The sequence below is a fragment of the Eretmochelys imbricata genome, chromosome 15 (genome assembly GCF_965152235.1).
Source record: "Eretmochelys imbricata isolate rEreImb1 chromosome 15, rEreImb1.hap1, whole genome shotgun sequence".
Lineage (NCBI taxonomy): Eukaryota > Metazoa > Chordata > Testudines > Cheloniidae > Eretmochelys > Eretmochelys imbricata.
Window position 1 is genome coordinate 3,387,010 of NC_135586.1, and position 20,579 is coordinate 3,407,588.

General features: G+C 52.3%; 1 protein-coding gene across 1 annotated transcript; it reads left to right on the top strand.

Annotated features, from left to right (window-relative positions):
- The first annotated feature begins 456 nt into the window (after positions 1–456).
- Positions 457–6,505, top strand: LOC144275695 (uncharacterized). Its single transcript, XM_077835177.1, has 4 exons — positions 457–480; positions 1,637–1,763; positions 2,565–2,672; positions 4,935–6,505. The coding sequence occupies exons 1-4, from the start codon at positions 457–459 to the stop codon at positions 6,503–6,505; spliced, it is 1,830 nt and encodes a 609-aa protein (XP_077691303.1).
- The last annotated feature ends 14,074 nt before the right edge of the window (positions 6,506–20,579 follow it).

Sequence of the window (20,579 nt, forward strand, 5' to 3'; positions counted from 1 at the left end):
GCTGGAGAGACCCCTTCCCCGGCTGGGGGCCGCTCCCGGGCCGCCGGCGCGCAGGGGCTGGCTGGAGAGGGCCGGGCAGCGGCTCTGCGCAGCGCGGGGAGCGGCGCTAAGACGCGGCGTTTGCGGGCTCGGGCCGCGCTCGGCTGCCGGCGGAGGGGCCCCGGCGCGGCTCGGAGGGGCAGGCGGGGTCCCGGGGAGACGCGCAGCGGCTGAGCTCCCGCCTCGGGAAACGCGTCTCGCTGGCTACGAACCCGAGCCCCGGGGAAGCTGCTGCCTTTGTGCGTTTGCAGCGGGCTCGGCTCTTCCCTCCTGCCCGGCGAGTGCGCGGCGGCCGGGCCGGGCTCCGCGGCGTGGGGCCCGGTCCGCGGGGAAGCTGCGATTCCGCCTCCACTGCCGAGCTGCAGCCGAGAGACCGAACCTGCCGCTGCCAAGGAGAGGAGGCTCTGGCTGCCGGGGATGGCAGGGGCGCGCCCCGCTCAGGTAGGGCTTTGCCGTCGGGCCTCCAGGGGGGCCTGGGCTGTGGGTATCTCACTGGCTCTGGGGGCTGCTGCCGCTAGCCCAGGGGGTAATTTCCTGACCTGCCACAGACTTTCCAGGTGACCTTGGGCCGAGTCAGTGCCTCTGTGGGCCTCAGTTGCCATCTGTACAATGGCCTCATCCCCCGCCCCGCCAGCGGGGCAAGGGGGCGGGGCTGGCTTGTCAGGGTAATACACTAACGGTTGTGAAGCGCTTGGAGATCTCCTTTCGAAAAGTGCTGTACAGGAGCAAGGTCTTGTTGGTTATTATTACTGTGCCTCTTCTTATGTTCCCTGTGTAGCAAAGGCCCCTGTGCCAATGTTCCTTCAGTAGGTGGCCTCTGATCCCCACCCCAGTCTTCCCCGTCCCACCCCAGCTCATTCAAGGCATTATTCGGTGCTGTCTAAAATGCTCCCCCTTCCTCTCCCTCCCCCCCAAATACAGGAGGGTGTTTTGCAAATGACAGAAAATGCACTGAAGACTGAATTATAATGCAGCCCCCATGTATCAGAAATGTCCTACACCCGCATTAATGAATCGCAGCATCTGTCATGTGAACAGCTCCGCCTGGTGGCTGCGAGGAGGTCTTCATGGGTGTTTCCTAGCCAGATCTTATCCCCCGAGTCACAGTGAAATGTTCCAGCTTGGCCCTGACAAATGGTGATGGGACAAACCCAGCATTATGCAGCTTGCATTTGCCATGGGAGTCTCTGGGACAAGACCAGGAGTGATGTAAACCCTGGTGTGAGTTACAGGTTGGATTTGCTAGTCAGCGGGGTCTAATAAACAGCTGACGTCTCAAATGCAAACATGTGGCTACTGCAGCTAGGCAGGGAGGCCCCAGGTGCTGCTTCAGCAGGAAATCGCCACCGAGACAAAGGCCAGGCTTCTGCTCCCCATCCCTGCATCCACTGCACACTGTTTCCAGGAGAGCGCTCCGGTGACAGGTGTGAGCTGCCCCGGGGGATTCCCATCCTGGGTACACCAGCAGCGACGTGTGTGGTCAGCATGTGTTACACACGCAGGAAATGCTCTCCCTGCTCTGCCAGGACCCAGAGCTGCTGCTCTCAGGGTGTGACTGAAGCAGAGGCTGCCGATCACGGTTTATTTGCTGTTTCAGGCCCCAGTCACGTTTGACGATGTCGCTGTCTATTTCTCCGCGGAGGAGTGGGAGGAGCTAGCAGAATGGCAGAAGGAGCTGTACAAGGACGTGATGAGGGACAACTACGAGGCTTTGAACTCCCTGGGTAACAATTAGTGGTCACTCGTTCATTGGAAGCTGCAGCCCCCAAATAGGAGAGCTTCAAGTCATCCTCTGTAGTGTGATTACATGAAACAAAGAGCCCTGCCTTAAGCACCAGCCAGAGAACTTGCTGACTGGGAAGTCCTTCCATTTATTAAATTCCCCCTGTAACACATCCTGGTCCTCTCTGGTGATGGTGAAGGATCAGGAAGCCTATAACCACTGCACACGGTGTACAAGAGAGCGCTCCCTGCATGTTGTGTGGTACCATTTGTGGGAGTGGAATGGAGACATTTCCTGTGTCTAGGGAGAAGTTCGGATGTAAGTGGGCCGGTGGCTGAGGCCATGGGACACACCAAATATCATTCATCCTGTGCAGTAAGTGTAGGTACCTGAGTCTCTCGTGAGCTGTTCAGCTCATTTCAATCCATAAGGCTTTTTTGCCTCTGGATCTTCACTCTCTTCCCATGTAATTCATACACTGGGCTGGGATTAAATCAGGAGTGTCATTTGAAAATGGTGACAGAACAGTGAGTAATTGCTGAGCTACACATTAGGTGGGATGGATGGTCCAGTGGTTAGAGTGCTTGTTTAGAACTTGAGAGTCTTGAGTTCAGTTTCCTGCTCCACCACAGACTGTCTGGGCAAGTCACATGGTTCTCTGGGCCTCAGTTCCCCATCTGTAAAATGGGGATAACTGCCTTGCCCTGCTGCACAGGGGCTTGTGAGGATAAACACATTAATGATTGTGAGGGGCCAGCTAAGTACCTAGGATCAATAGATAATTCTCTTCTGTCATCACCAGGACATGCTGCCACTAAACCCGACATTATCCGGCTGCTTGAATGTGGGGAAGAGCCATGTGTCAAGGGTCACAAGGACTCTGGGAATGGAAAAGCTTTTAACTTTATCTGTGAGTAATGATTGACAAACTGTTCAGAAACAATGAGTGTGCGGAACCCAGCCGCCCCTTCTTGCATGCTGGCAATTACCTCTTTGCTCCCAGTAACAAACGCAGTAACCCTTGTTACTGGCGCATCATTTTGGCAGGTGTCAGCTGTGTATCCCCATCGATATATTTCCACTCCCATTGGAAATAGCAACGGAGCTCTTAATTTTCCCTTGCTAGTGGGTGAACGGCTCTGGAGAGCAAAGTGGAGCAAAGCAGAGGCTGCTAACGTGGAATTTGAAGTGGAGTGGAGAGGGAATGTTCTTGCTTGGAGCAAAAGAAGGTCACAGAGAACAGCCACTCCTTCTTTCCCAAACTGATCTAGAACTGACCGAATTGCCAAATTGGTACAGTTTGAGAGCTCCTCCCCTTCCTAGCAGAGGACAGAGGCTGTCAATCAATGCCTGTCGGTAATGCTGATCCTATTTATTCACTGGAAGCAAATGGAAACCTTTTAACAAACCTCTGTCTGTCTCTCTCCACTTTGTTACACTGTATTAACTGTCTGGTTAGCTATGAGATAACATCAGAGGAATCCAATTAACAGGTCAGAAATGATATCTAGGATGAAATTCTGGCCTCTCTGCAGTCATTAGCAAAGCTCCTATTGACTTCCAAAGGGCCAGGACTTCACCCTTAAAGCTTAGTGAGCGATTTCAGAAACATTTGTGAGACATATTGACCCAAGAAGGGCAAAGGCAGACCTTGTGTAAGCAGCTGGAGCTGCATTAATGTTAATGAAGTTGACCCACGTCCGGTAGATCTGATTTGGGCCCTCTGCATGCAGATCATAGAATCATAGAAGGTTAGGGTTGGAAGGGACCTCAGGAGGTCATCTAGTCTAACCCCCTGCTTGAAGCAGGACCAATCCCCAATTTTTGCCCCAGATCCCTAAATGGCCCCCTCAAGGATTAAACTCACAACCCTGGGTTTAGCCGGCCAATGCTCAAACCACTGAGCTATCCCTCCCCCCTAATTGCCAAGTAGGATGTAGTTCTGGGGTGAGATTCTGACCCCACTGAAGTCAATGGCAAAATTGACTTTAATGGAACCAGGATTTCACTCCTAATTTCTACATAAATCTGGGCGGAGTTTTCCAGCTGGTGCAAGGCTGAAAGTCCAACCTCATGGGAATGCTATAGAAATAAAATGTTAATGTCATTGAAATAAACTAGGGCTGTCAAGTGATTAAAAAAAATTAATCAGGATAAATAGTGCGATTAAAAAAAATTAATTGTGATTAATCACACTGTAAAACAATAAGAAAATACCATTTATTTAAATATTTTGGATGTTTTCTACATTTTTAATTATATTGATTTCAATTATAACACAGAATACAATGCGTATAGTGCTCACTTTATATTTATTTTTTATTACAAATATTTGTACTGTAAAAACCAAAAGAAATAGTATTTTTTAATTCACCTAATACAGGTACTGTAGTGCAATCTCTTTATTGTGAAAGTTAAACTTACAAATTTAGAATTATGTACAAAAAATTCATTCAAAAATAAAACAATATAAAACTTTACAGCTTACAAGTCCACTCAGTCCTACTTCTTTTTCAGACAATCGCTCAGACAAACAAGTTCATTTACATTTGCAGGAGAGAATGCTGCCCGCTTCTTGTTCACAATGTCACCAGAAAGTGAGAACAGATGTTTGCATGGCACTGTTGTAGCCGGTGTCGCAAGATATTTACGTGCCGGATGCACTAAAGATTCATATGACCCTTCGTGATTCAACCACCATTCCAGAGGACTTGTAGGGCTTGTAGACTCTAAAGTCTTGCATTGTTTTATTTTTGAGTGCAGTTATGTAACATCTACATTTGTAAGTTGCACTTTCACGATAAAGAGATTGCACTATAGTACCTGTATGAGGTGAATTGAAAAATATAAAGTGAGCAGTGTACACTTTGTATTCTGTGTGGTAATTGAAATGAATATATTTGAAAATGTAGAAAAACATCCAAAATATTTAATACATTTCAATTGGTATTCTATTCTTGAACAGTGCGATTAAAATGGCGATTAATTGTGATTAATTTTTTTGAGTTAATCGTGGGAGTGATTAATTGACAGCCCTAAATAAACCCATGATGTCATTGACTGCTGCTCTATAATTATGTTAACTGAACTATAGGCTGAGCGTATTCACAGGAGCTTTCTATTCTCTCCAGCCCATGCGATAAATAACATCTGGATTCTCTCTCCATTGCAGCAGATGCTGAGATCAGGTGGAAGAAGGAGACTCATCTGCAGAAGACTCTCAGGGGATTGGAAGTGCCCAGGCTGTTAGCAGGGGGACCCACAGAAGGTGGCCTCCAGAGCTCAGACAGGGAATTAGTCTGTCAGGCTCAGTCCAACTCAGAAGATCATCAGGGAAACTCTCCTGGAAGTGGAGTGGAGCCACCCACTCCTTGGCAAAGCAGGTTCACTGCAGCCACCTGGCAATGCTGCTCCCTGGGATGTAAGCAGGTGGCTCCCTTTGAACTCCCTGTGGGACTCCCGCGTGTGCTTGAGGGCAGGGTCTGGCCCTTGGATGTCCTTGCTCCCCAGCCATTCACTCCTGCTGAGACTCTGTGTAAACGCATCCAGTGTGAGAAATGGTTCACTCCACTGCCAGCTGCTGGTGGTCACGGCGGGACGCCCATGGGAGCAGAGACCTCCATGTGCCCCAAGTGCAAGGGGAGCCGTGGGGAGAGCTCTTATCTTAGTGCACGTCAGAGAATCCCCCCAGGAGAGAACCCCTGTATGTGCGCTCGCCGTGAGCCAAGCCCAGCCCAGCCTGTGCCCCAGAGACTCCCCCCGGGAGAGAACCCCTGTCTGTGCGCTCGCTGTGAGCCAAGCCCAGCCCAGCCTGTGCCCCAGAGACTTCCCCTGGGAGAGAACCCCTGTCTGTGCGCTCGCTGTGAGCCAAGCCCAGCCCAGCCTGTGCCCCAGAGACTTCCCCCAGGAGAGAACCCCTCTCTGTGCGCTCGCCGTGAGCCAAGCCCAGCCCAGCCTGTGACCCAGAGACTCCCCCCAGGAGAACGACAGTATAGATGCCCCAAGTGCGAGAAGAGCTTCTGCTACAGGCAGGAATACACGTGGCACCAGAGAGCCCACCTAGGCGACAGGCTCTATAAATGCAGCGGGTGTGAGAAAAGTTTCCGCTCCAAGCAGGAGCTGGTTTGGCACCAGCGGGCCCACGCAGCAGAGAGGCCATACAAGTGCAGAGAGTGCGAGAAGAGCTTCCGCTACAAGCAGGAATTCACATGGCACCAGAGAGCCCACGTGGGCGACAGGCCGTATAAATGCCCCGCCTGCGATAAGCACTTTCGCTACCAGCAAGAGCTCACGTGGCACCAACGGAGCCACACCGGGGAGAGGAGCTACAGGTGCCTGGGCTGTGAGAAGAGCTTCCGCTACAAACAGGAATTCACGTGGCACCAGAGGGTCCATGTGGGAGAGAACCCCTACCGATGCCCCACATGTCAGAGGACCTTCCGCTGCAAGCAGCAGTATGCAAGCCACCAGAGGGCCCACAGCGGGGAGAGGCCCCATAGATGCTCTGAGTGTGGTAAGGGCTTCAGCCGGAACTCAGCCCTTCTTAAACACCAGCGACTCCACACCGGGGAGGGACCTTACTGCTGTCCTACCTGCGAGAAAAGCTTCCACCAGTGCGCACACCTTCTCAAACACCAGAGATCCCACACACGCAAGAGAGACCGGCCGGATGGGCAGAAGCCTTCTGAGCGGAGGCAGCCCCAGCAAGACCCGAGCAAGGCTGCAGGCAGAGAGACCCTGTAAACCCCCAGAGCCTGCAGAACGTTTCAGGGGGAGCGCTCGCTTTCCTGAGCATCCGGGAGGCCGAAGCAGGAGAGGAGTTCGGCTGATGAACCCAGCATGTGAGAGCCTCAAGCACAAGCTGAAGTCGCACAGTGCCACATGGGAAAGAGCCTGGAAAGGGGCTGAACAGGTGGAAAGCTCAGTGGTTTGAGCATTGGCCTGCTAAACCCAGGGTTGTGAGTTCAATCCTTGAGGGGGCCATTTGGGATCTGGGGCAAAAATTGGGGATTGGTCCTGCTTTGAGCAGGGGGTTGGACTAGATGACCTCCTGAGGTCCCTTCCAACCCTGATATTCTATGATTCTATGAAAGGGCTGTAGAGTCAGAGTCCCTCGGGGACCCCGTGGAAGACACACACATGGCAACAAGTTATAGGTCAGTAGGACTTCTCTTCCTGTAGGTGCTCAGATACTTCGGTGATGGGCAGCAGGGTAGAACCCTGGAATCCAGGGCCCCGTCTGGCTGCTGACTCTGTGCCTTATTGTTACTAAATGAGTAGCTGCTCCTGTGCCCCTGAGGCTAAGGTGTTCACCCGCTCCAGTCCTGCTCCCCACACACTGCATCGTCAGCCTTAAATATGCCAGGAGATCTCCATTGCTGCGGGGCAAACCAACATGTTAATGCAATATTGTGCATTTGGAGGAGGATGTCAATGCCAAGGAGTCAGGACGGTTGAAGTGCCGGGACTCGCAGCCACTCTTGGCTGAGCCCTCTGGATAGCCATAACTCACAGCTGTAGGCAGGGTACTGGAGCGATGATGCTCTTCGGGCTCTCTTCTGGCTTCCACCCCTGCCCCAGATACTCAGATCAAACCGTTTTGCTGCCACCCTGCATCACACGTCAGCGTAAAGGAGCAGCTATGTGAGTGCCTTGCTCACTGTTACTTTGCTCAAATGTTGCACACGCAAGGTAACCGCGCCACCTCTAGAGGGCGATCTCATACTAACATAATGGGGCATTTCTGGTACTTGCCGTTATTTGAAAATCAAGGTCGCTGGGCCGTGACCCACCTGTACCCTGCTGCAAAGATCCCTCTGTGGGGAGATCCTGAGCATTGCAGGGGCTGTGAGGGCTCAAAGCGCAGCTTCCCATGTTCCTCCAAGTACAATCGCCTTTCTCACCAGCTCTCTTTCTGCAGCTTCGGCCCTGCATTACTGTGCAGACTGCGATATGGGAGCTGTAATTCTCTGAGCGCCCCCCCTTTCAGAGGGTGCTGCATGTGCACATCGGGCACCTCTGCAAGCTGACAGGGGCTCGGCTGTGATCCCTCCTTGGCCCAGCCCCCTTTGGGGAGTCGAATGCTGGAGCTAGATTCACACAGTCCATCAGCTCCTTCCTGGAAGGGCGGCTGGCTGAAGGAGGCGTTTTGGCTCCCTCTCACCGCGCAAAGCTGGCCCCATCGGGCGTTTTCTCGACAGCATTTCACACCCTCTTTTCATGCCATAGTCAGAACTTTTCCTGGGGCTAAATTCTGTTACACTGATGTAATTCCAGAGCAACTCCACTGACTTCAGTGGTGTTTACGCTGCTGTAACTCCGAGCAGAATCTGGCCCTTGCCCTAAGATCTTGTTGCTCCCTGGTGTTGCTCCGGGGCAGTGTGGTCAGTAGGAGCAGTAGCTGCCTCTACTCTTTGTCCTGTCTCCACCATCTTGTGAAGCAGGAGAGGTACCACAGGTGACTGTAGGAAATGGAATCTGCCACATGTGGGGGGTCTGGACTGTCCCTTGTCCTGATATGGGCTGAAATCCACTGGATGCATCCAAATCACTGACCCAGAGGCTGTAGCTGGCCCATTGCGTGTTTCCGCCACACCCAGGCTCTAGAAGAGTGCTCCTCTCTCCGGCTTTATTAATTAGAGGGTAGTGGGAAGGTGAGGAGTAGGCACTGGCTTGAGACCCAGGAGACCTGGACTCAAGACTCTGTGTGCGCCCTTGGCCCAGTCTCTCTGGCTGTTGGTCCCAGCTGCATAGTGGGGATAAGAGCAGGGCCCTGCTGCGTGGGATGGCTGCGCGCTGTTCTGAGGTACTTGGATTCTGCAGGGATGGGAGCAGGTCAGTACCTAGCCAGATATTCTCCACAGCTTGCTAGGCTATTCCACTATACTCGCTGACTCCATAGCATTTCACCTCCCCATGCCCGGTAGGGTCTGCTGAATGCGGTCGCTCAGTGCAAATGCCAATCCACTGGGGTTACCGCAGCTATAAATACATGCGACAAGCTTCCCTAATGCCACTTCTCTCATTAAAAGCATTGTTCCATTCTTAATGGCTCCTCCATGCTGCTCCTCTTGGCGCTGGGCGTGTCTGTCCTCCCCACCTCCCCAAAAAAAGACAGCTGGACTTCAGGAGTGCTTCACCCTGCTCCGTCGCACCCACCAGCTGCCTGCGCCATGCCGTTGCTGGTGCCATGAGTTACTGGGGGCCTCCCGCTTAGGTATCTTAGCAACTCGTAATGAACGAGTGCCGCGCAGCCTCATGTGCCTGCCCCAGTGACAGGCAGAGTAGGGTTATGTACAGGCCTTTCCCCAAGCGTCGCGTACTGCGGCCTCTTCTCAGTGGTGGAGCTGCGGCCTCTGCTGTGCATTAGATTGTACGCTCGTGGGAGCAGGGGCCTCACCTTCCTGTTTGCCTGTAAATTGCCTAACACAGTGTGGAAGCTACAAAAATAAATAGTAATAGATAAAAAATATGCCCATGGTACGAAATGCACTTGGGCACAAAGCTACTTATCTCTGTCTCTGTAGCTAGCTCGCTGTCGCGTCAGGAGGAGTGATCGGTGGGTTTCCCTCGTATGCAGCATTGGTGAGGCCATTGCGGGGTACTGTGTCCAGTGCTGGTACCCGCACTTGCCCAAAGATGTTGGGTTGAGAGATGAGGCACTAGAATGATCCGAAGTCTGGAAATCCTGCCGTATGGCGAGAGACTTAAGGAGCTTGAGCAATGTAGTTTATTACTGAAGAGATTATTATTAAAATTGATTGTGGTCAGTAGGCAGAGTCGTCCCTAAGGGGGACGGGGCAGGGAGAAAGTGACGAATCTGTCACTTCCGGGACCGATCATGCCAGCCAATTGGTCCAGCCTGCAGGACCCCCCAAAGCAGGGGGCCCAGAGCGGTTGCTCCAATTCACCGTACCCAAGGGATGGCTCTGTCAGTAGCTACCTACGTGGGGAGCAGATATCATATTTTAGGGGGCTCTTTATTCTAGCAAGCAAAGGCAGAACGAGATCCACTGGCTGGAAGTTGTAGTTAGAAAACTTCAAATTGGAACTAAGATGCAACTTTTTGACAGTGAGGGGAATTAACCTTTGGAACTGCTTAACCCGGAAGGTGGTAAAATTCTCTCTCACTTGGAGACTTTAAATCAAGACTGTATGGCTCTAAGAGACATGCTGTGGTTTGACCACGAGTCATTGGGTGCAATCTGGCCACTTACAGAGTAAGGAAAAATAATTGCCTTCGGTAAGAGTCTCTGGCCTGTGTATACAGAAGGTCAGACTAGATGATCATGGTGCCTTCTGGCCTTAAAATCTATCTAATCTATCTTCTCCCCCCGCCCCCTTAGCCAGTGACGGTGGTGTTTAGGTGCTAAGCACAGGAACGTTAACTCCAGTTTAGTTTTGGCAGGGTTGTAGACTGTGCTCTCCTCTATGTGAGGTTGTATTTCATAAGCTGACTTTCTTCATTAGAAGTTAGGGGAAAATTCAAGGGGGAAGGAGGGCTCTGAAGCCAAAATATCGCTGCCTTCATTGAGGCAAAGAGATGCTCTTAAGAAGGCAAGACATGGTTTCCTCCTGATTTCATGTGGTAAGGAGTTCTACAGCCAGAAATACTCACATTGGGAGAAGTAATGGCACTCACTTTATCGACACAATTTCCTTTAATCTCATAAGTATTGCAAGATACTTACAGAACTGTTCTCTTGGAACAAGATAGATCCATCATGAATACATTGTTTCGCTGCTGGAATTCAGACACCTACCATTATTATGTTTTACCTGATCCAGAATTTTTCCCTGGTGGCCAGCTCCAACTTCTCTTTAAGTCAGTTACAAGCCGCTCATCAATTCCAGCACAGATGAGATCAGGCCTTGTATAAATACAGCAGTAAGAGTGTAGAGGAGGGGCGGGCAAACTTTTTGGCCTGAGGGCCACTTCGGGTTTCTGAAACTGACCCCACCCTGCTTCTCACCCCCTGATGGCCCCCCCGGGACCCCTGCCCCATCCACCCCTCCCTGTCCCCTGACCGCCCTGGACTCCCAGCCCTGACTGCCCCCTGCCACCCCATCCAATCCCCCTCTCCTTCCTGACTGCCCCCAGGACTCCTGCGCCCATTCAAAACCCCTGTTCCCTGTCCTCTGACTGCCCCAACCCCTATCCACACTACTGCCCCCTGACCACCACCCCGAATTCCCCTGCCCTCTATCCAACCCCCTCACCTGCTCCCTGCCCCCTTGTCGCGCTGCCTGCCTGCTACAGCCACACCGCCCAGAGCACCAGGACAGGCAGCCGCGCCCCCCTGGCTGGAGCCGGCCGCCCGCCGCGCCGTCCAGAGACCGGGTCCTGCAGCCGCGCCGCCCGCCGCGCCGTCTAGAGACCGGGTCCTGCAGCCGCGCCGCCCGCCGCGCCGTCTAGAGACCGGGTCCTGCAGCCGCGCCGCCCGCCGCGCCGTCCAGAGACCGGGTCCTGCAGCCGCGCCGCCCGCCGCGCCGTCTAGAGACCGGGTCCTGCAGCCGCGCCGCCCGCCGCGCCGTCCAGAGACCGGGTCCTGCAGCCGCGCCGCCCGCCGCGCCGTCTAGAGACCGGGTCCTGCAGCCGCGCCGCCCGCCGCGCCGTCTAGAGACCGGGTCCTGCAGCCGCGCCGCCCGCCGCGCCGTCCAGAGACCGGGTCCTGCAGCCGCGCCGCCCGCCGCGCCGTCTAGAGACCGGGTCCTGCAGCCGCGCCGCCCGCCGCGCCGTCTAGAGACCGGGTCCTGCAGCCGCGCCGCCCGGCTGGAGCCGGCTGCCCGCCGCGCCGTCCAGAGACCGGGTCCAGCCGGGCTCTGCAGCTGTGCTGCCCTAGGAGCTCGCAGCCCCCTGCCCAGAGGATCACGCCGGTGGCTCAGTGAGCTGAGGCTGCAAGGGAGGGAGACAGCAGGGGAGGGGCCGGGGACAAGCCTCTCTGGCCAGGAGCTCAGGGGCCGGGCAGGAGGGTACTGCCGGCCGGATGTGGCCCACGGGCCTTAGTTTGCCCACCTCTGGTGTAGAGTGAGTGATCGGAAAAGCCAGATCAAAGAGAGACCTTAAAAAGAAAGAGAGAGGGAAATTATTGCCCAAACTGTAACTAGGAAGTTGAAGCAGCAAAGAAAGAACTTGGAAAAGTCCAGCAGGACAACTCTTCACGCGCCATTTCCAGCCATTTCCCAGAAAAAACGAAGCAAAATCAGTTGGCAAAGTTCCAGGGACTTTGGTCAAGTGGAAGTTTCAAATGCTACAATGGGGTAAAAAGATGCACATCTATGTATGATGCTTGGTATGATACATATTGGAAGGGATTGTCACAAGAACCTCAGGAAGTTAGCTGCCCAAACGCCCATTGAATTGCTCTGACCCTAAACGAGAGCTGAGGGCTGAGATTTATTTGTTCATTTCACTTCATAGCGGTCCATCTGCTCAGTGCTCTGGACACGTTCGTATAAAAAATGCATAAACCAAACTACAGCAATATGCCTGCAGTGTTCAAAAAACAACCCTAGAACGCTCCCAACCCTTCCGGCTTTCCAGGAAAACTCTTCAATGCTGGTTATCTACTGGTCTGTTTAACTCCTTTTATCCCTCTATCCCCATGTGAGGGAGAAATATGGGCCTCGTAGCACATCGCTGTGACCTTGGTGGGTAAGAAGAACAGGAGGACTTGTGGCACCTTAGAGACTAACAAATTTATTTGGGCATAAGCTTTCGTGGGCTAAAACCAACTTTATCAGATGGATTCAGTGGAAAATACAGTAGGAAGATATATATATACACAGAGAACATGAAACAATGGGTGTTATCATACGCACTGTAATGAGAGTGATCAGGTAACGTGAGCTATTACCAGCAGGCGAAAAAAACCCCAACCTTTTGTAGTGATAATCAAGATGGGCCATTTCCAGCAGTTGACAAGAATGTGTGAGGAACAGTAGGGGGGAAAAATAAACAAGGGGAAATAGTTTTACTTTGTGTAACGACACAGCCACTCCCAGTCTTCATTCAAGCCTAATTTAATGGTGTCCCGTTTGCAAATTAATTCCAATTCAGCAGTCTCTTGTTGGAGTCTGTTTTTGAAGTTTTTTTGTTGTAATATTGAGACTTTTAGGTCTGTAATTGAGTGACCAGGGAGATTGAAGTGTTCTCCGTGACGGAAGGTTTGGCGCTAGATAAGATTTAATTGTTGTTCAGGACTTTTCAAAATTGTATTTCAGTGCCTAAATATGGACTTAGGAGCCTAGCTTTAGGACTCCATTTTTCTTGCACTCTGAGCATATATGTGTGTATCTGCACATCTAGTAGATTAATACAACCAGTTGTGTGAAATCAGCTACACACATTTGCATGCACCAGTATAATTGGAATTTAATTTCCAGCAGCTCTCAGGTCCCACCAGCAGATGGTGGCCAAACACTCTCGGACTGAACAATCGGCTTCCTCCTTCCCATATCTGCTTCTTCACAAATTAACAACAGGGCCTTGGCGTCAACATCCAAAGCAGCAGCAGCAGCTGCTGCCTGGGGGACCGGGAAAGCCTCTCCCCACAGCTTGCGAGGCCCTTTCATCTCCTCCGTTCCCAGAGGAAGAGAGCAGCCAAAAGCTGAAAGAGCACAGCTGTCCTTGGTTTGTGCTCTAAAGGCTCATGGGCTTCTCAGGGCTAGTTGGTGGCTAAACGTGAAGCTAATAAACTACATAGCACCTTCCCCTTGTTTGTGTCACCTTGTGGGGCTCCAGTGGAGGCTGGAGGATATTAGCTGGGAGATGGCGATTGATCTCTTTGCCAGTGGGTGGCCACACTTGGTCTCCCCATCTGGGGGCCTCACTGAGATGAGCTGCGACTACAGACCTGCAGCCACCACAGCGCAAAGCATGGGTTGAACCCAGGCCGTCCAGCACCAAAACCACAGCCCTCCACTGCCTGAGCTAAAGGCACAACTCTCCCTCGTGTGGACAAGCAGCAGGCTGTTCTTTATTTGGTGGATGCAATCTGGTCAAGCCAAGCCACAGCGTTGTTCGTATCAACAATGCTCAAGACACAAAGACCTCCTGGAAGTTGTCATTTTGCCACAGCCAGCCACTGGGGGGAGCCCTTGCCACATGTACGAAGCCAAGGTCTTCTCTCCACAGCCACCCATTACTCCACTAGGTCCAGGTAGTTCCAAGCAAAGCTCTGTGATTGCCACAGTAACTTGGACCTAACTGCTGTTGTTTGGGCCCTGGCTTCTGCCACACTCCCTGTGGGGAGTCTGGCCAGTCTGCTTAAAATTCTATCCAAAACGTGAGGTTTGTATTGAATTAAAATGATAATGAATACTCCAAACTGTAGCGTGGTCCCCGGGACTGAGGGGTTCGAAGCACAGTCGCTGGATTTGGTTTTTGCTGGATAGTGGAAACAGTTCTCAGTGTTGCCACTGAAATTAGGTTTCAGAGTTGACTACCCATTGAGATGAATGGGCAGGTCCCAGCTCTTAGCTGTTGTCTCCGCTGGCCGCAGACTCATGTAGACTCCGCTTTATCCATTAGCAGTCAGGTCCCATTTTGAAAGCTCTCTTTGCTACCATAAGGGCTAGGAACATCAGGTTTTTCCAGGGACTAATTAGCTCCTAGAGCACACTTTAGCTGCAAAGGGGTTAACTCCCCAGACCCACAATTGCTGAATACACAGGGTCCCAATCCCAGGCCCCATGGGCAGGGGCAGCCCCCGGGGCATGCAGTGTTGAGTGCCTGGCTGGCACTTAACTAATCATAACACATTTGCGCGGAGGCAGCTGCAGTGGCTATTGGCGGAGGGGGGTTGCCTCATGCTGAAGAAAATGTGTTAATCAAAAAGAAAATACAACAGCTGTTCCCAGGATTGTTTATTTTCCCAATTAACTAGCAACATTATCAGTGCTATTAAAACCCTGGGGCAGGACCCAGAGCATTTCCTTTTTGGTCTTGCATTTTGCTGCTACCGCTGGCCTCTGGGCTCTGCTGACAGCAGCTGACCTGCCAGCATTAAGAATGGTCCTTAGCCAGGCCGGCTCAAGGTAACGCAAGCTAACGACATTGTTACCCAGGCGTTTGGTTCTAATCAGAAAAGAGATGCCTTCATAAACAAGCCCATCTCACTCAAACCCTGTGTATCTTATTGTTACTGCAGTTGCTTCAGCCAGGACCCTATTGTAGCAACTCTTGTACAGTATTGATTAGGTTCATTACGGTAGTGCCGGGGTGCCCCAGTCATGGCCCACAACCCCCTTGTGGTAGGTGCTGTACAAACAGAACAAAGATAGTCCCTGCCCCAGTGTAAATAAATACAGTGTTGTCAACTTTCTTGTCATGATTGCAAGACTCACAATATTTGGAGTTTCTCTTCAAGCCCCCAGCTCCTGGAGTCATGTGAATAGCTGAGAATCTCAGCTTTTGTTAAGGAAATACATTTCTAGCCCTCATAATTATGGAGAAAAGCCTGAAAATATGACCTTTAATGACTCAGAAACCAGAAGCACATTACATTGATCATGGTCTTAAAATCTCATGATTTTAAAGCCAATCTCATGATTTGGGGCAGGGATGTTGACTCATGGTTTCTGAACACTTGGCTTTAGCCAACTGCAAATCTAGTTGTTTGTGGTATTGACAAACCCAAATTTTTATTCTTTCTGCCCTGGAGCATCAATACAGTGATGGGAAAGGGAGCAGAAATCTGTTCTTCTCGGCCCAGTAGCAATGAAATTGTTCACTGGATCCTGTTTGCAGACTCTGCGCCTGGAGATGGCGTAGTGAGCCCGGCTGGATTTGCAGATCCCAGGTTAGCTTGTGGGGCTGGGATTTCAAAGTCCCTTTTAGTTTCTAACTGAACCAGTCTGACTTGCAGTGGATAACATCACTTGCAGATGGTTTTCATTGTGGAATCTATGAGGCCCTGAGATGTACCATCTCATAGATGCTAAGGCAGGAAGGGACTGGCATGATCAGCCAGTCTGACAAGACACAGGACACAAGCTAAATTTAATGCCAACAAATGCAAAGCAATGCACATTGGAAGGGGAGGGAAAGCTGTCAACTGCTTGTGCACCGTACAGGGTTCTAAATTGTACACAGCTCCAGGCAAAACCTCTGCTCAATGCGCAGCTCCTGTTGAAAAGGCTAACGAGCTGCTTGGACGTACAAGGAATGGGATGGAGAATATTGCCATGTCTTAATAAAAAACACTGCTGTGGCCACTTCTGGATGCTTTGTGCAGTACTAGTCACCCCAGCTCGAGAAGGGTAGCGCAGGTCTGGAGAGAGTTCAGAGAACAGTGATGAAAATTATCAAAGGCCTGGAAAAACTCTCCTCTGAAGAGAGATTGCCAAGATTGGGATTGTTTACTCTGGAGAGGAGACAGATAAGAAGGGATGTGATGAAAAATTTATGAAGTAAGGAATTGAATAGAGATGATAGATTGGGAGCGTCTGTTTTCCCTGTCTCATAACACAAGAACAAGGGGACATTCCATTAAGGTAAACTGCGTAAAATTCAAACTAGATAAAGGAAATACTTTGTCACACAATGGGTAATTAGCCCATGGAACTCATTGCCACAGGAAGTCATTGAGACCAAGAGCAGAACAAGATTCACAGAGGGACTGAACATTTATATAAACAACAAGGAGTCCCATCTGAAGAAGTGGTGTTTTACCCACAAAAGCTTATGCCCAAATAAATCTGTTAGTTTTTAAGGTGCCACCAGACTCCTCGTTGTTTTTGTGGCTACAGACTAACACGGCTACCCCCTGATACCTGAACATTTATATGGCTATCAAGAATAGTCAAAGTTGCCATAATTATAACACATTCAGAAGGGATATTAATCCTCCTGTTTCAGGGCTTCAGCCAATCTCTGGCTAATCAAGGTCAGGGTGAGAACTAAGATGGGGGCAGATTGTCCCACATCTGTTCCGCAGGGTTCTCACCCCTTCCTTGGAAGCATCCGGCACAGGCGCTGGCCTTGGCTCTGCCTGGCAATTCCCATGTTCGTGCCAGAGGCATTCACTCAGCAAACCCTGCACCATGCCTGTGCGTCTGCTTGAGCTGGCTGATGGACTGTCTCATTAGCCCCGTTTTACAGATATGGAAATTGAGACACACGGGGATGAAGCATCTCGCCCAAGGTGGCACAGCAGAGCAATGAGTAAACCAGGGACAGCTCTCAGCTGTCCCCACAACTGGCCACATGCCGTACCCACAGGGCCACACTGCCTTCCTCCAGCTTTCACAAGTGCACTGAGGGCTTGGGCGGGATTTGAACCTGGGTCTGCTCCTTCCTGAAGTGGGATCCATACCTGTAGGCCTACACGAATGCCAGCAGCATCACCGACTCCGTGGCCAGAGGAGCTGTATTTTGCCCATGTGTTTGCTAACTCCCGGTAACTAACGCAGGTTAAACTCCTCGTGGAGATGTTGTTGCTTTAACACATGAACTAGCAGCGGTATAAACCCCAGTGGGGAACCTCAGGTTCACCTTGGTCAGCTCACACTTGCTTAAACTACAGTTAGTGTCGTCCACACTAGGATTTTAACACCTGCTAGTTACCTGTAAACGTCCCGGTTTATTACTTAGAGGCTCTTGCTTTACATCCCTTTATTATTTTTTATTCTCTTGATTGACGTTCCCCCAGCTCCTCCCCCCCCCCACCGCCCCCTTCAGTTTCATCTCAAAATGAATTTCCTTCGGCGTGTGACCCTTGAAGGCTGGGCAACCCACAGAACAATGGGGCCATTTATAACACAGACACTTCACTGACCTTAGAAATCATTTGTTACAAAATAAAACACGAAGTCAGGTCAACAGCAAGTTCTGGGCCAGAGAGCGGCTCTGATAAGACGCTTCACTGACTATTAACAGCTTGAAATGCCAAGATCCACAGAATTATAGGGCCCCATCCTGAGACATACTGAGCACCCCTCCGCTCCCATTGAGGCACTTGGAAGTGAGGGACACTCACAGCAGCAGGCCCATAGGCTTCATATAGGGCTGATCCAAACCCCACTGGAGTCAATGGGATGTCAAATCAGCCCCAGAGGGTGGCAGGCTTATGTCAGAAGGAAGGGCTAGTGTTTGAGGCTGGCAGGAAATCCTTTGCGTTTGGGGTCAGGGAGCAGCAATGATCATGCATTAACATTGGATACGTACATCCTGTGTTCCAAAGGGTTCCAGGCTGGTTAAGGGACATCCCCCAGTGCAAAGCCTATAAAACAAGAAAATGCCAAGTGATGGGACTCCCCGCACTGGCGAGGCCCTTCCCTCGGCTGCCAGCTGATAAGGAAACACAAGGTACACAGCAGCTGAATCTCCCACATGGCACAACACAACCCCGCTTCCCCCGCAGCTACCTGGCACCCACCCACCAGGGTCTGTCTGGCCTACTCGCTGGGGCTGAGGTTGTTTTCCATTGTGCTGGGTGGGAGAGCAGCCTGGCCTGGGGATTGTGCAGCTTTCTCGCTAGCAGGGAATCCCCCCTTCCCTTGGGATTATCCCCGGGACCAGGGGATGGTGCTGACATGCAGGAGGGGCAGGGGCCCCAGCTGGGGAGGGCACCTCTTCACCTGAGCAGCCTCCCATCTGCAGTATAAGCTGCAAAGCAGCAGACAGGAGGTGGGAAACGAGGGGGGAAAGCGAGAAGAAGCGAGGGGCGCAGAGAAGAACCACAACAGTGTAGGGAGGAACATGGGCCCCTTGGCCTGCTTTGGGGCTAGCCCCTTTGAGTGACATGCAGTAGGCCAGTGCCCAGTGCATAGGGCCCTGGCATTCCAGATACCTGTATTCTCCTCCAGCTCAGCTGATGGCCTTCCACTCTCTTCTCTTTGCACTGCAAGCTCCCTGGTGTAGTTCCCAGCTCAGGCAGCCAGACACAGGCTAGCTCTGCCTGGGCTAACAGGCTAAAAATAGTGTGACTGTGGCATCACAGGTGGCAGCTCTGGCTAGCTCCCAGGGGGCCAACCTCCCCACCCACCCCGGGGGGGCGGTTCTCAGACATTAGCCACCTGCTGCCTGCCCCACCATGGCCACACGGCTAGTTTTAACACGCTAGCTTGAGCAGAGCTCGTGCATGTCTGGCTGCCTGAGCTGGGAACCACACCTCCCAGCTGCCGTGTAGACAAACTGGAAGGATCACTGTACATCTACGCAGCACCCAGCACAATGGGGCCCTGGTCTGAACCGATGCTGCTAAGTGCTACTGTACTCCAGATAATAATTTTCCAGCTGCCATGCTGCTGCCCTGGTACATGTGGTATCCACACATTGAACGAGTAGGTTAGGCATTTTCCCATGTAATTAAGAACGTTACCACTCCTCTGTGGCCTGCATGTGCTGGGGTTCTGTCTGTATTTCCGCTGGAAGCAACGCTGAGAAGATGTGATCACAGCTCGGGATTCAGCTGGCGTCACTGGCGATGGGATGGGGGAGGCAAGCTCCGCTGTGCGGGCTCGGGGCACGTCCCTTGGGCATGTTGCTGCCCGGGTAGGTCTGGGGGCACAGACGGTGCTCTTCAGAGGTATTTTTACAAGCCCCGGGGATAGGTCATCTCTGGCAGGCATGAAATAGCAAGCTCCAGAGACAGGGTGGGGATGGTTATCAGGGAATTCCCCTTCCCCTGTCCTCCTCCCTAATTTGGCAGTGCAATGTAGCCATCTCCCCCAGCAGTGGGCTGAAGGACACTGGGTGACACTGTAACAAGCTCTCTGTGGTTTTGGCTCTTTGTGGTAAGCTGAAGCCGTGGGCTTTGCAGAGGCACAAGTGGGTGTCAGGATCCAGCCAGCCCCAGCAGCCACCCGGCCCAGCGCTCACACCTCTCCAAAGGCATGTTCCCGCCCAATTGGGCTCTGCACTGACAAGCCAAGACCCTCCCCTGGGAATCCCAGGAATGTGCGGCTCTGCTCCTTAATCTGCTGGAGTGGGCTCAGCTCGGCCACTTCGGAATGCGGCCCCGGCCCCGGGGAGGGGCTCTTCCCCCTTTGCAATGGGAGGGGTCCCCTGTGGCTTACATGTCTCCCAAGACCCAGGGTCTCCCTGAAGAACAATACTCCTCCCCGATCCCAAAGCGCTTTACAGAGCACCATCCACAGGTTCCAGCTGGGGGAACTGAGGCACAGGGATTTACCCACACAGCAGGAAGGTGCTCCCATACAGAATCCTCCTTCTCCCCAGGGGCTAACTGGGAGCCTCAGCAGAGATTTCTCTCTGAGCCCTGAGGGCGTCCCTTCCACCAGGGCTGAGACACATGGGCAGGGGGTGGGAAGCTTGTACTGCGCTGTACCTGCTCTGTACCTCCATCTCCAGGGCCCCACCCCCCAGCACTAGGTTAACTTGAAAGCCCAGAAAATAGAAACATCGGGGGAGCTGCTTTCCCAGGGACTCTGGCTGGGTGCTGCTGGCCTGTATCGTTCTAGCTCCTGGGCTCATTGCATGTGGCAGCTCCCTGGCCTGGCTGAGCAGAGCCCACAGGCCAGATCCCTCTAAGCCCCCTGCCGGGGGATGGCCTGGGAGGCAGCGATGCCTTGGTTTATCTTCAGTAAATAAACCTTCTCTTCCAGGAATTGTTTTTTGCGAGCCCCCTCATGCTCTCCGTCCCAGCGCCAAGGCTCCTCCAGCCCCTGTTTATAAACAGTCAGCTTCCCAGCCCCCACTCTCCCTGAGCAGAGCAGGGGAAAGCTTTCTTTCTGGCTCCCTTAAATAGCTACAGTGGACCTGGGAGCCAGGATTATTCCTCCTCATCGTCTGTTTAACTGAGACTTTCCTCCCTCTGCTCCACCAGGAATGTGCACCCGCCAGGCAGTCATC